At 37.4% G+C, this 16,298-nt stretch overlaps 1 protein-coding gene across 6 annotated transcripts in view; it reads left to right on the top strand.

Annotated features, from left to right (window-relative positions):
- The window catches only part of RNF214 (ring finger protein 214), a 44,700-nt gene that overhangs the window by 13,600 nt on the left and 14,802 nt on the right, over positions 1-16,298 (top strand). For all 6 annotated transcript variants that reach the window (XM_074335433.2, XM_074335436.2, XM_074335435.2 and 3 more), the window contains 8 exons: positions 13,326-13,422; positions 13,595-13,683; positions 14,243-14,333; positions 14,534-14,632; positions 14,835-15,211; positions 15,337-15,469; positions 15,679-15,783; positions 16,080-16,175. In XM_074335433.2, coding sequence (XP_074191534.2) covers positions 13,326-13,422; positions 13,595-13,683; positions 14,243-14,333; positions 14,534-14,632; positions 14,835-15,211; positions 15,337-15,469; positions 15,679-15,783; positions 16,080-16,175 — 1,087 coding nt within the window. The remainder of the gene's footprint in view (positions 1-13,325; positions 13,423-13,594; positions 13,684-14,242; positions 14,334-14,533; positions 14,633-14,834; positions 15,212-15,336; positions 15,470-15,678; positions 15,784-16,079; positions 16,176-16,298) is intronic.

Raw genomic sequence — 16,298 nt, 5'->3', positions numbered from 1 at the left:
TTTTTCCCTGACAGTGAGAGATGCTGAAGGATTTTAAGGGAGGATGGGTAACAAAGGACGAAATTTGCATTTCGGATCAATGATTTTGGCAATTGGAAAATGGATTGGAGTAGTGTAGAGGACTCTTTAGAAGACTTCTGTCAGGGCCGGGGTTAGAATAATGGTGGCCAAAACTAAAGTGGTACCATGTTTCCCCGAAAATAAGACCTAGCCGGACAATCAGCTCTAATGCGCCTTTTGGAGCAAAAATTAATATAAGACCTGGTCTTATTTTATTATAAAACCGGATATAATATAATATAATATAATATAATATAATATAATATAATATAATAGACTACCGGGTCTTATATTAATTTTTGCTCCAAAAGACACATTAGAGCTGATTGTCCGGCTGGGTCTTATTTTGGAGGAAACACGGTGTCTGGGGAGGCGAGAAGTGAACATGTTTGTAAGATAATAAGAGTAGCAATGGTAGGTAGGACAGGGAAAAGTTAGAGTAACTCCCATATTTTTGGCTTGGAAAACTGGAGTTCTTTTGGAAAATGGGGTTCTTTTATAAGATGTATTATCCATTTTACTCATGTTACAAGTTTCAACTTAAATTCTACCTCATTTGTGAAACCTTCCTCACATTTCTTCTTGAACTAATTTCTCCTCAGAACACCTGTATAGCTCTCTGCCCTTTTAGCGCTTATTTTTATATATACTCTACATTTTTTCCCACCTGTATATGTCTTCACTGGTCATTTATATTGTAAAGGCTAAGCTCTTCTCTCTCTCATATCTATTTAAAATTTTTTTAAAAATTATTTTACAACACTTAGTTCAGTGCTGTATATTTGACAATTATTTGACAAATATTTGTTGAATCACTGGATAGGAAATTAAGAGAATTTCATAATGATGTTATAAAAAGATGAATTTACTTAATAGAATTCTGCTGAGTTCTTTGTGCTATTTGGAGGTAGTTACTCTGTGTTTTAATGTAATGAAATTTTTAAAGAAAACACCCTGAATTGACCAAAAAATAAAAATAAAATATTCAGGTTAGTCATGTATTTGATTTTTTTCCCCCCTGGACACTTGGCTCCTTTGTCATGGATGTTGTCTTGCTTTTGTGGGGACACTTTCTAGTCCCCAGCTTGCATCCTTCAAGATTATCGCTGGTGTTAGAAAGGTGAGGCTTTCATGCTAGTTCCCTGCCAGGGCAGAACTTCTTTTCAGCTTCCTCCCTTTAACAGTGACTCATTGAGAATGGCAACAAGTAGGTAGGGCTCTTCCAGAATAAAAGATGGTGAGCTTATGCTTTAAAGGACATCATCAATTGATTCATAGAAGTACTAGCTTAGAACAAGTGGCAGAAAAACAGCAATGTCAAGCATGATTCTTTCTTTTTTTAATGCTCTGAGCTTGCCTGATGAACTTATATGATGGACTGATAGATACGTAGCAGATTAAGGGGATTACTGTTGGATGCATTGCTTTGGGTGTGATACAAGAATCTATGCTAAATTGAAATTGACATGGTGCATAAGGATTCATTTTGGAAATTTCTCACCAAATGTTAGTTTATCTAATTGGTATGCTTTGAAGTCTTAATAGCTTGTCTAGCAATCAGTAAATCTAGCTGAGTGTTTCTTAGGTACAATAGCAGTGAGTCAGGCTGTTGCAATATCCCATATTTTGATCACATCAAGTCCTCTTTCTTGTTCAAGGATCTCACTCCATTTTCCACTAGTCTTGTCAGATCCCTGGAAGCATTTTCCCCCCCCTAGCCAGCCTTTAATACTCCTTTACCATTACTATCAATTCTATGAGACTTGTTCCTTTCCTTCCATTTTTCTGTAGTACTCTTGTCCTGGGTCCGTCAGCCACCTGACCTCTCTCTGTTCTCACACCTGGGCTGCTGAGTGCTTCTGGAGAGAATCATACAACTGTGTATCTCGGGGCCAGAATACATTTATGACTTCCAACATTACTTGGATATTCAGAGCTCGCTCTTCTTCTGAGGCCTCTTCTAGACTTTTACCTCTCTTTCTAAACTTCATGTCTCTACCATTTTTCTCCTTAGTCTTAGCAGATGAGCTTGCTTTTTATTTCACTGAAAAACTAGAGGCCATCAGGTAAAACTTCCTTTAGTTTCTTATCAGCAGACACATCCATCCTTTCTTCTTGTCTTTGTGTTTGAGTCTAAACTTTATACCTGTTTGTGAATTTTTTTTTATACAATACAGTATTTTTTTAAAAATTAGTTTCAGGTGTACAAAACAATGTACTAGTTAGACATTTACAGCCTTCACAAAGTGATACCGCCCTCCCCCAATCTACTACCCCTCTGACATCGTTTATAGCTGTTACAATTCCATTGACTCTATTCCCTATGCTGTACTCAATATCCTGTAACTATCTATCTATCTATCTATCTATCTATCTATCTATCTATCTATCTATCATCTATCTATATTAAATTATAGATGACATTCATTATTATTCAGCTTTAGGTGTACACTGCAGTGGTCAGGCATCTACACTGTCCATGAAGTGGTCTCCCTAATAAGACAAGTGTCCATCAGATACCCTACAAAATCTTTACGACATGATTGATTATATTCCCCAAACTGTCTTTCGTATCCCCATGGCAGTGTTACGGTTACCAATTTGTGCTTTCTAATCCCGTCACCTTCTCCCTCATCCCCACCCCCCTCCCATCTAGCAACCCTCAGTTTTTTCTCTATATCCCGGGACTGTTTCTGATTAGTTTGCTCATTTATTCTATTCTTTAGATTCTATATATAAGTGAGATCATATGGTATTTGTCTTTCTCTGTCTGAGTTATTTCACTTAGCATAATGTCCTCTAGGTCCATCCATATCGTTGCAAATGGTAAGATTTCATTCTTCTTTATGGCCAAGTGATACTCCATTGTATTAATGTACCACAGTTTCTTAATCCAGTCGTCTACCGATGAGCATTTTGGTTGTTTCCATGTCTTGGCTATTGTGAATAGTGCTGCAATAAACATAGGGGTGCATATATTTTTTCGAATTAGCGTTTTGGATTTCTCTGGATAGATAGATACCTAAGAGTGGAATTGCTGGGTCATAAGGTAGTTCCATTTCCATTTTATAATCTCTTATTAGTTCAAAGAGGTTGTTTTGCTTTTTTTTTTTTTTTTGTCGATTCTTTCCAATTTTCTACATAAACTATCATGTCGTCTGCAAGCAAAGATAGTTTTATGTCTTCCTTTCCAGTCTGTACACCGTTTTTTCCTAGCTTTGTTGCATTAGCAAGAACTTGAAATATGATGTTGAAAAGGAGTGGTGAGCACAGGGAGCCTTGCCTTGTACCTGGTTTTAGTGGGAAAGCTTCCATTTTCTCACTATTAAATATGTTAGCTATAGGTTGTTTGTAGATAGTCTTTATTAAGTTGAGACGGTCCCTTTCTGTTCCTAGTTTACTGAGAGTTTTTATTATGACTAGGTGTTGGGTTTTGTCAAATGTTTTTTCTGCATCTATTGATACGGTCTGTGATTTTTTGTTTTCAGTCTTTTAATATGATGGATTACGTTAATTGATTTTCTAGCCTTGAATACCTGGGATAAATCCCACTTGGTTTTGGTGTGAATTCTTTTTATACTTTTCTGGATCTGATTTGTTAATATTTTGTTATGGATTTTTGCATCTATGTTCATGAGAGCTATTAGTCTGTGGTTTTCTTTTCTTCTAATGTCTGTGTCTAGTTTTGGTATCAGGGTAATGTTGGCCTCAAAGAATGAGCTAGGAAGTGTTCCTGTGTTCTGTCTTCTGAAAATGATTGTAGAGAATTGGTATACGTTCTTCCTCAAATATTTGGTAGAATTTATCAATTAACCTGGGCCTGGTGCTTTCTGTTTTGGAAGGTTGTTCATTTTTGATTCAATTTCTTTAATAGACACAGGTGTTCATTCCTTTTTAATGCTGAGAAGTAGTCCATTGTGTGAATATACCACAATTTGTTTACTCATTTGAAGACGTTGTTCTAATATAAACTGGTTCCTGTTGTTTCTGATGAGAAAGAAGTCAGTGACAGTTCATATTGTTGTTTCTGTGTTTTGTGTCATTTTTATCTATGGCTTCTTTCAAGATTTTGTCTCTACCTTTGTTTTTTAGCAGTTTGACTTTGATATGCCTATGTGTGGTTTTCTTTGTACTTTTCCTGTTTAGGATTTTCTGAGTTTATTAATCTGCAAAGTAGTGTCTTTCACCAAATTTGTGAAGTTTTCTGACATGATTTTCAAATATCTTTTCCAGCCCAATGACTCCTTTTCTTCTGGGACTCCACTTTTGCATATGTTAGACCTGTCGGTACAGTTCTACAGCTTGTGGAGGCTCAGTTCGTTTATTTCCAATCATTTTTACTCGGTTTCTCATATTGGATAATTTCTACGGATGCACCTTTGATTTCACTTACTCTTTCTTATAACATTTCCATTTTGTTGTTAAGCTCATGCAGTGAAATGCGTATTTCTAGTATGTTTCAGTTCTGTCATTTCAATATAATTATTTTTTTATAGTTTCAATTTCTCTGCTGAGAGTTCTTATTTGTTAAAAGCTTGTAAGTATATTTTCCTTTATATTTTTTCCATAGTTAAAATAGATGCTTTAAAATCCTTGTTTGTAATTCTAATATCTTGGTCACCTTGGAGTCCTTTTCCATTGATTGCCTTTTTTCTTGACCAGGAGTTGGAATCAAAAGCATTATCTTAAACAAGAAACCAGAATAAAAACTATGCACTGTCTGATTTTATTCAAATAAATTTCTAGAAGATACAAAATTATAGTGAGAGAAAGCAGATCAGTGGTGCCAGTGGCTTAGGGTGGAAAGAAGGAATTGACTATTGTACACTGTGTTTCCCCCAAAATAAGACCTAGCTGGACAATCAGCTCTACTGCGTCTTTTGGAGCAAACGTTAATATAAAACACGATCTTATTTTAATATAAGACCGCGTATGATACGATATGATATAATACATAATACCGGGTATAGTATAATATAATACAATACAATATAATATAATACTGGGTCTTATATAATATAAGACTGGGTCTTATATTAATTTTTGCTCCAAAAGACACATTAGAGCTGATTGTCTAGCTAGGTCTTATTTTCAGGGAAACACGGTGGTAAATATTTTAGGTCTGCATACCATACGGTCTCTTTCACAACCATTCAACTCTGTTGTAGCCTGAAAGAAGCCATAGACACTATGTAAACAAAATGACTATGGCTGTGTTCCTGAAAAACTTTACTTACAAAAATGGTGGCAGCCTGACCCACAGGCTATAGTTTGCCAATTTCTGTTCTTGACTATGAATCATGTTTCCTGTTTCTTCTTATGTTGGTAATTTGGGATTAGATCCTGAATATTGTGAATAATGCATTGTAGAGACTCTGGATTCTGTTATATATTCTGTTATACATTTTTCTTTTAAAAAGCATGTTTTTTTTAATTGAGTATTTTATCACTCAATAATCCTTTTATCAGATAGGCATTTTGCCAATATTTTCTCCCAGTCTGTAACTTGCCTTTTCACTTTATAATAGTGTCTTTTGAAATGCAAAAGTTTAAATTTTGATAAAGTCCAGTTTACCGCTCTTTTGTGGTTCACATATTTTGTGTCCCAAAAATTCTTTGTTTAACCCAAATCAAAAATCAATTTAATTAGAGGTATGGCGTTGTTTACATTTTTGTAAGTGTGTTTAATGGAAGAAACTTAATTCTTCTATCTACTTCTGCATTTAATCTATTGCAGTATGTTGTTTGGTTAAAGTATATGAAGAAAATCTGGTGATAAACACAGATCTGTAGTTGGAAAAGTAAAGAGTATTTTAATAGCCTTTTTAGATAATTGTGGGTATTCTTTGATAGTATGCCAAAACTTGAGAGGTTATAGTTTCTTATAGGTTAGTTGCATTGTAGAATCTGAAACCACATCAATGAACTTTTTGCAGTTACATTAAAATCCGTTTGGCTTGCCTTGCCCTTTGATGGATCTTTTAACTATATTGTGTAGGGGAGGAAAAATTTTCACCTCTACCCTAGTTCATTCAACATCTGAGGTCTGTGAATTAAACTGACAAAGACAGATTAGCAGGAGAAAAAAAACAGCGTTTACATGTGCAATGTGATACATGTGGGAGAACTCAGTAATAGGTAACTCAAAGAGGTGGTTAGAATTTGGGGCTTATATACCATCTTAATAGGTGAAGGGGAGAGGTGAGAAAGGCACTTAACAGGAAAACAAATGACTTTTTAGGAGGGTGAGAAAGGGCACTTATGGGAGTTTTTGGAAAGATAAATGCGTTTTCAGGAGAACAAATGAGATAGAAAGTTTGTGATAATATTTGTCTATACACATATGAGTGGTTTTTCTGTCTTTTTCAGGGCCATAAAACTCCCCTGGAGAAGGGATTTGGAGTATAGTTCTTATTCACTTTCTCTCTCCTCAGAGTAGAACTGCCTTGAAGAGGAATTTATAACAGCTTTATTTTCTAGAAGTTGCTGCTTTAAATTAGATAAGGGAAACTCATAGAAGACTTTATTCTGCATCTGTTGACCTTCAAATGTCTTCAGTTTAAAATAATCTTTATACTAATTCTGTAGTTCCAGATGGGTCTCAGTGTTGATTTAGTATCCCAATGCATTGATGATTTGGAAAATATTGGCTCAGAGTTATTTAGATCTTCCTAGTGTTGACACATTTTATTATGCAATATTTAAAGAGTCACAGTATTTTATATCACTGTTGATCTCATCAGAATAGACTTTTTTTATAAGTAGTGGGAAGCTCCCAATGGCTGGTACAAAATTATAATTTTCACTTGGAAGCATGAATTTTATTGTTGGCAATACTGTTAGTTGTTTCCTTTGAAATAAGAGTTCTTCCTTCATTTTCAAGAAATAACCATAGTTTGTCGATCAGTTGTTCTTTGAAGTAAAAATGGTGTCTCATGAAAAAAGAGGTTTAGTTTTAGCTCGCAGTTCAAATGATCTCACAAGTGTTTTTCCTTGAGACAACCATTGTATTTTGGCATCTAGCAGTTCAGCAATCAGAATACTAAAAAGATGTGTATTTAAGAGTCGAGATTTCATAAAATTGTTTTTTATGGTTTTATCACAGGTATCCTTGCCCCCCCCCCCCAACTACAAGTGTGTGACACTATAGAATACAATGGCCAATAGTATAATTTGATGCCACTTCTTGATTTGTGTACGGTGCCAATATTTTTATCCACTATAGTTTTTATACTGTAAGTGTACTCTGTGTCAACAGAGTTGTTCTTGGATAAGTCAGGAAATTCTAAAAAGTTATTTACCTTGGATTATATGAGCATAACTTGTGTTTGTTGCAAAGAATTCACACACAACATTATCTTTGGTGATTAGTTGGTGCTAATACTAGACGAATATAAACAAAATAGCAAGTCTAGCCACATCTATAGATTTGTTTATTTGTAAAGCAAAATTATAGTTCCACAGATGAAACCCTAAGTCTTCAAATTTGCAGCAAAATCTTTTTTTTTTTTTTTTAAAGATTTTATTGGGGAAGGGGAACAGGACTTTATTGGGGAACAGTGTGTACTTCCAGGATGTTTTTTCCAAGTCAAGTTGTTGTCCTTTCAATCTTAGTTGTGGAGGGTGCAGCTCAGCTCCAGGTCCAGTTGCCGTTGCTAGTTGCAGGGGGCACAGCCCACCATCCCTTGCCGGAGTCGAAATGGCAACCTTGTGGTTGAGAGGACGCACTCCAGCCAACTGAGGCAGCTCACCTCAAGGTGCCGTGTTCAATCTTAGTTGCAGGGGGCAGAGCCCACCATCCCTTGGGGGACTCGAGGAGTTGAACCAGCAATGGCAGCCTTCCGCGTTAGGAGCGCAGAGCTCCAACCGCCTGAGCCACCGGGCCAGCCCCCCAAAATCTTTAATTTAATGAATTACTGTATCATTGAAGAGTGACAGTGCCATGATTTATTTTACTGACTTTTCATCCAGCAGGCATGTAGCAATGTCAGCTGTACAAAGTTGTGCTTCTCCAGTTAATACAGTACAGTAACTTACCCGGGTAAGATGCTTCCATGGCTTTTTCTTCTTTAGTTTGAAAGGCTTTAACAATTTGTAAAATTTTGAAGAATTCATAACATCTGCATTTAAACTACTCAATTCCTTTTTGTTTAAATTCTGAATGATTGGTCTCAAAATGTCACTATAACTTAATTGGCACAATATAATTAGAAAACGTTCTGTTGCTTCAGGTACAGTAAGGTAAATTATTAAGATCTATAAAGCCAAGAGGCAGATGGCTTTTGTCATACTTTGGTTTCTTATTTACAATTTTGCCCAGATTCATTCTTTCCATGAGTCAGATAACTCTAGGCCAGTTGCATCTTTTTAGTATCTTTAGATATATACATTGGAGCTGTGGGTTGAGAAAGTGAGTCTTCTAATCTCCCTTTTTGAGCCAGTGATTCATTTTTAAATGTAAGAGAGAAATTACAAGTAAATTTTCTTTTATTTTAGAAAAAAATACTAAAAATAATGTATTTTAAATAGAACTTAAAAATTGAGAAAGGTTTTTAAAAAATTAAAAAATATTGCAAAGTAATGAAAAGTACTTCTTTCAACTTAGATGCGTGGAGAACTTTGAAATTTTACAGTAATGATTTATTGTACAATAATGAAATTATAGAGATTACTGCAAGTATTACTAAAGTAGCTAGTGAGCACAACAGAACTACTGAGAAGGAAAAAATTTGAGAGATTAGATTATATCTTAAAACTACTACCTTAGAAAATGCTGGAAAACAAAAGAATACAGAAGCATATATTCCATTAGCCGTCAAAGTCATGATATTATCACTTGTCGTGTGGTCACAGGAAAACTCCATTGTAGACTCATGAAGGAATGAGAGTGAAAAAAAGCAAATAATTTTAGTGTTATTATTATTTTTTAAATAAATCATTCTTTTCCCATTGACTTTATTTATCTTTTATTTTTTAAAGATTATTTATTTATTTATTTATTTATTTTTTATTGGGGAAGGGGAACAGGACTTTATTGGGGAACAGTGTGTACTTCTAGGACTTTTTTTTTTTTCTCCCAAGTCAAGTTGTTGTCCTTTCAATCTTAGTTGTGGAGCTGCGCCAGCTCAGCTCCAGGTCCAGTCGCCGTTGCTGGGAGTCGAACCGGCAACCTTTTGGTTGAGAGGACGCGCTCCAACCAACTGAGCCATCTGGGAGCTCAGCAGCAGCTCAGCTCAAGGTGCTGTGTTCAATCTTAGTTGCAGGGTGCGGAGCCCACCATCCCTTGAGGGACTCGAGGGATTGAACTGGCAACGTTGTGGTTGAGAGCCCACTGGCCCATGTGGGAATCGAACCGGAAGCCTTCGGAGTTAGGAGCATGGAGCTCTAACCGCCTGAGCCACGAGGCCAGCCCTAGTGTTATTATTTTTGTTTAGTGAAGTTAGTTTTTGCTTTCATAGACCAGGCCCTCCAAGGGTTTTGGGGACTGTGAACCATGTTGTGCAAACTGCTGTTCTAGATTATTTGTTCCACACCTAGGGTTTCCACTACTATCTTTATGTTAGTGACACTGCCATCTGTGTCCCCAGCCCAGACTACTAGTATATTCCCTCGTATTCGACTTGTATGTCACTGCCTGCTGCACCACCTGGACCACTTCCTTAGCTTGTGCATTCTTACTCTGGCCTTTGCACATGCTGTTTGTTCTGCCCAGAATTTCTTGTTTCTTTTATTCTCCTGGAAAACCACTGGATTGTGAGCTTCTTGGGGGCAGGAACTGGGCATCTTCATATCCCCAAATTTTAGCAGAATGCCTAGGACTAGGCTGCTCAATAAAGTTGTTGAATTAAATTGAATAAAGGAAGAATTCTAGCCTCATAAACTAATTTTGCTGTTCGTCCCAGGATAAATTATTTCTGCTTTATGTCTGATCTCATTCATTCGATGTTGATCTGTATTAGCTTCAGTTTCAGTGAAAAGGATTTCATAACCTACCCCAAATTCGGGACACATAACACTATAATATTAACTGACCCAACAGCTTTTGTTTTGTTTCCTTTCACCTTGCCTGGAGTGTAATATATTATGAAAGGAAGGTATTTGGGCAAGGACTTAATTTTTAGCTGTGTCTCTGACTGTTGAGGATATTTCACAAGACTTTTAATATCTCCTCCTCTCTTTTAAAATCACCTGATTTCCACTACCACTAGTGGTGGAAAAAATTTAGTTTCTCTGAAGGAAAATATTCTAATATCCATAACTAATAACTAATATTTATTAAGCTCTTAACTATATGCCAGAGACTGTGCTAAGTGTTTTATATATTTTAACTCATTTAATCTGCTAACAGCTCTATGAGAGGTAAATTCTTTTATGATCCCCATTTTACTTTAAGAAAATGAAGCACAGAAAAGTTAAGTAACTTGCCAAAGGTTGCATAGATAGTAATAGGGTCTGGATTTGAACTCAGAGCTTAATTTGGCTCCAGAGGCTGTGTTCTTAACTACTGTAGGTAGCTTCCTCTCAAATCTAAATACATTACTTTTATGATTAATCTATTGTAGTACATATGCACAGATGCCCATTATATCATTATTTATAATTGTGAAATTAAAAATAAAAGAGTACCTAAATAATGATATATATATATATATATATATATATATATATATATATATATATATATACACAATTGACAGTTATTTAAAAATCATGTTTTTGAAGAATACTTAATGATATGTAAAAATACATTAGGTTGAAAGAATAAGATAAATATTACAATCTTTGAGAAGCATATGTAATGAATTTGTATGTCACATATACTTACATAAATACACAAATATTTATTTTAAAGGACTGAGAAGTATAATAATGATTCTTTGTTAGTAGTGCAATTGTGAGAAACTGAGTTAAAAAAATACTTAGAAAATAACACTTGTTGGAATCATCTCGTGTGCTAGGCACCATATTCACTTCTTGATGTGTGTTTTCTCAGTGACTCGCTCATGAGTCCTGTGCTTCAGGTACTGCTCGTTTTTCAGATGAAGAACCTGAGGCCTAGAAAGATGAAATAACTTGTCTAGGGCGTACAACCAGTAATTAGGAGAGTTGGGACCTCTGTGTAAGATACTTTATGTTTTATATTTTGTAAACTTTTTATAATTTGTAGTATTTACATAGTCAAAACCAAAATTAATTTAAAAAATTATGCAATCATTGGGACCTACAAGAAGTCAGGCTTATATGATCTGGTAGGATTTATTCATTTGAACCATTGATTCCCTGAACCAGCTATTCAAAATAACAGAAGTATGGGACTTGAAAGAAATTAGACCAATCATTAAAAAAGTGAAAAGTGGTTTCTATTCTACCAACAATTTTTTTGACCATCTACTATAGGAGACTGATTTTTTTTTTTTGTCCTAGCCTGGGTCACAGGTAGTAGTACCCTTTCGTGAAGTGAAATCTGATATATATGTTTCAGGCTGGTTAACGTATAAGACTGGGCATTTTTATGACTGTTTAAGTTGTTTGCTAGCAGTTGTGATTGTGGTTGTGGTTGCTAGTAGTGCCATTTGTCTTGTTGGATCCCAGTGAGGTAGACGTGGCCAAATGTCCAACAGAAAATATTTTTGTGTGTGTGCATATGTGGAATGTCCCCATGGGCATGGTAAGAGGATTTTTCTAATATAAATGTATATATGTAGTTGAAAAATGTGTTTAATGAAGTTAGAGATACTCGGTGAGCATCTGTAATTTTCAAGAATAACATTGATCAAAGAAGACAACTGTAATGTTTTTCTACAATTATCCCATTGTCAAAGAATGACTAGTACACCGGAAACTAAACACACACACACACACACACACACACACACACACACACACACACGCGCGCACACGCACACGCACACGCACACATGTAGACTAAATGGATCATTGAACCCACAACATATTTCACATATTCTTATGGTAAAAGAATTCTGACTCCTCATATATTTTTTAACTTGAAGAATATGTTATAGTAGAGAAACACAGCTACCTATGCACCTTTTATTAAAAAACTATTAGAGAATTTTTCCTCTAGCAGGAAGTTAATTTAGAGAGGACAATACTGGAGATTAAAGAGGAAAATGCCCACGTAGTCACTTCTCACATAAGTAGACCTTGTCATTAGGGGGGTCATACTAATGTTAGTGAATCAATGAATGAATGTGTATGATGCACACACACAGACACACCTGTACTTTATCTGTAAAATAGAGAACAAGGATGTTTAGAGGATTGGGTCAAGTGAAAGAAGAGACCGCAACACTTTATTAAGTGAATTGCTCCCTTTCAAAGATGTGAGGCTACTAAAGAAACAGAAGAGGAATAAAATTGTTTCTCTCACTGAAGAAAACTGGGAACATTTTCTTAAGATATAACTCTTCCCAACCTTTTCATCTTTTTCACCTTTAAAATCCAGTGAAAGTAAATGAAACATTTCCACATTATACTGTCCACTGATCTGGGTAAGCCTGTTGCTTTCAGCTATAAAACTTATGACAGTCAAGTGTAATACCAGGAATTTCTTTTGCTGGCCCTATTCCGTTATTGGTATTTCCAGTCCTGAGCAGGGTGCCTGACTGTCCACATCCTGGGAAATCCCTCAGGACCAGGCAAACCAGGCAGTTGGTCACCCTATTCCAGAGTGTGTATATCACACTCGAGGGCTGGGGCTGGTAAGGCAGTGTAAGAAGGGAGGAAACCGATAGAAATGAGAAGTCCTGAAGTATGAAGAGAAGATTTTTTTCTTTTTGAAGAATGTTTACTATAGCTAAGAAAATAGGAAAATCAACAAGCCAGTAACTGTGTGTTTAGTAGTGAATTAGAGATGAGTATTCAATGGGCCCCTGTGTTTGGTCCTGCATTCTTCAGTACCATACCAAAGGACAAGTTGGGACATAAGAGGAATGCCATAATGATTTTGAGCCCTCCTCGAACATAGGAGAACATTCTGCCTTCAGTGGGTTTTAGTTCTAGGGGCACTTTTTCCTGTTCTGGGGAACCTCATTTTATTAGCAAGTGGAAATGGGAACATTTTTACTTTCAAATTTTACTTGCCTTTATGCAATTATAGACCACTTGAAACATTATCTGTCTATATCTATAGTTAATACTTAGAGTAAGACTTCCTATAACATATCTGGCAGATCACTTTTGGGTTTTACTTTGCCTTGATGTCTTCCCCCCCTTAGTCTTGTTCTTGCTTTCTTATCTTACAGAGAGGTGTGGGAAATGGAATTGGATAGACTCAAGAATCAGGATGGCGAAATAAATCGGAACATTATAGAAGAGACAGAGCGGGCCTGGAAGGCAGAGGTGAGAAGAGCTGATTTTGGGCTTCCAGATGGCATGTCCTTTTGGTATAGTATTATACCACTAAGCCATATAAGTATTACACCATATAGCCACTAAGCATTTGTTTTAACTATCTCGGGGTAGCTTTGTGTATATAAAATTAATAAAGTTGCTGTGTGTGTGGTTTCTTTAGATCTTATCACTAGAAAGTCGGAAAGAGTTGCTGGTATTGAAGCTAGAAGAAGCAGAAAAAGAGGCAGAACTGCACCTTACTTACCTCAAGTAAGTACCTTCCCATTCTAGAGTTTTAATGATCCTGCAGTTTTGTATTTTGTTTTGTTGTTGTTGTTTAGGTTTGAAACCCTAAGTCAGCTAGTCTGGCACTTATTCTATCTTCACAGGAATTTCAAGGTTGTCTCTGTGCAGTAGTAATTGTTCAGTGAATTTGCTTCCTCTATTCTAAACTTCCTCATTCTCTAACTCTTCCTTTCTACAGTTTTATAGTTTTATATTTTCTATTGTATCCTCTCCAGTTGTATCAACAGTATCTTTTAGGCTGTCAAAGCATAACAAATATCTTTGGAGATAGAGTCATTTCTCCTCCTTTTGCCATGGAATCAGGCAGACAAGAACCCTCTCTCTGTGGTTGGTCCTATTTCCCCAATACTTTGCTTAAAAGATACTGGAGTTAAAGTGAGGCAAATGCCCTAGATCTTTGGCCTTCTCTTGCATTCGTTTCACCCTCTACTCTCCAGGCCCATTAGTCAGCTACTGTGTGCTATCTCAGAGTTAGGAGTTAGTCTCCCTTTAATTCTGTAAATTCCTTTTGGTTTCTTGAAAGGTCAACTCCCCCAACACTAGAGACAGTTCGTTCCAAACAGGAATGGGAGACAAGACTGAATGGAGTTCGGATGATGAAAAAGAATGTTCGGGTAAGTGTACTAATGGGTGATCACTGAGTCTGAGTCTGCATTTAAACACTTCTGGTAATAGGGAGGGACCTTTTGCATTGCCACTTTGGGCCTGTTCTACCACTCCCTTTGTTTTCTTCACATTGGATGGTGCTCTCTTTCTGGAAAGGCTCATTCAGCTCAGCAGTAAAGGATAATCCTTTCCTTTCTTTATTTTCTAGGACCAATTTAATAGTCATATCCAGCTAGTGAGGAACGGAGCCAAGCTGAGCAGCCTTCCTCAGATCCCTACTCCCACTTTGCCTCCACCCCCCTCAGAGGTAAGAGTGCTGGTTTTGGGGAGTCAACCTTTCTGTGTTGGTGGCAGGACCAGAGTCTTTTACTTGTCCTTTGTAAGAAGATACTGGTTTTACTCTTATGTATGTTATTTGGTGTAAAGGTTGCTCATTGATTTCTGCTCCAGTTTCTTAAACTTTCATTTTCTTCCTTTATTTCTTGTCTTTCACCTCCTCCCCTCTACAGACAGACTTCATGCTTCAGGTGTTTCAACCCAGTCCCTCTCTGGCTCCTCGGATGCCCTTCTCCATTGGGCAGGTCACAATGCCCATGGTTATGCCCAGTGCAGATCCCCGTTCCTTGTCTTTCCCAATCCTGAACCCTGCCCTTTCCCAGCCCAACCAGCCTTCACCACCCCTTCCTGGCTCCCATGGGAGAAATAGCCCTGGCTTGGGTTCCCTTGTTGGCCCCCATGGTCCACACATGCCCCCTGCCGCCTCCATCCCGCCTCCCCCAGGCTTGGGTGGTGTTAAGACTTCTACTGAAACTCCCCGGCCCCAACCAGTAGATAAACTGGAGAAGATCCTGGAAAAGCTGCTGACTCGGTTCCCACAATGCAATAAGTAAGTATCTTTAAGAACTAATTTTAAAAAATTTGTCCGAGAAACGTTGATAGGCTAAAATAGGGGAGGTTTCATGGATATCCCCCATGAGCATAGCATAAACTTTCTCTCCCTTTCCTTTTTAGGGCCCAGATGACCAACATTCTTCAGCAAATCAAGACGGCACGTACCACCATGGCAGGCCTGACCATGGAGGAACTGATCCAGCTGGTAGCGGCACGACTGGCAGAACATGAGCGAGCGGCAGCAAGTGCTCAGGTGAGAGAAGCTGCTTGGGGGAGAATTCAGACCTGCTGAGATGTTGAGGAAGAGGCAGATTTAAGAAAATTTGAGGTGGGAAGCGGTATTGCAGTCAGGGGTATCGAGTCTGCTTTCTTCCTTTGCTGGACTGGGAACTAAATGACTTCCTTTGTTATATGTATGTTACTCAGATTCTTTTCTTACTCTGACAATGTTTCTGCCTACAGCCACTTGGTCGGATCCGGGCCTTGTTCCCTGCTCCATTGGCCCAAATCAGTACCCCAGTGTTCTTGCCTTCTGCCCAAGTTTCATATCCTGGAAGGTCTTCACATGTAAGACTCTTTTTCTTTGAAAACTAGGATGTGGGGCTGGGGGGTGAGGGTTGGAGGTCAGGGAGGAGGGAGCGGGTTTATAGCAGATGGAGTGCAGGAAGAAACCATTATCTTATCAACTGGGTTGTTGGCAGCCCCAACTGGGAAAGTGCAAGTGCTTTCGGCAAGAATCTGTGTTTGAACTTTTATTTGTTCTGGTATAAAATCTTTTTGCTACGTAGGTGGAATCATGGGCATAAAAAGCAAGGAGACCCAGAGGTTTCTTATTCTTCTGACTGTCCCTCCCCTGTCTGTAGGCTCCAGCCACCTGTAAATTGTGTCTCATGTGCCAGAAACTTGTCCAGCCCAGTGAGCTGCATCCAATGGCCTGTAGCCATGTGTTGCATAAGGAGGTGGGTGCTCCATACCATCCTCATCCCCCCTATTTCTTTTCTGACAACTGAGATAATTTGACTTCTCTTGAACATTTTAGTGTTGATGTTCATCATTAATATCTGAACATAAGGTTTTCAGTA

This window comes from Rhinolophus sinicus, chromosome 14, assembly GCF_057876585.1.
Source record: "Rhinolophus sinicus isolate RSI-liver-muscle chromosome 14, RSI-T2T, whole genome shotgun sequence".
Lineage (NCBI taxonomy): Eukaryota > Metazoa > Chordata > Mammalia > Chiroptera > Rhinolophidae > Rhinolophus > Rhinolophus sinicus.
The sequence above is the reverse complement of the archived record's forward strand: the minus strand, read 5'-3'. Positions and strand labels throughout refer to the sequence as shown.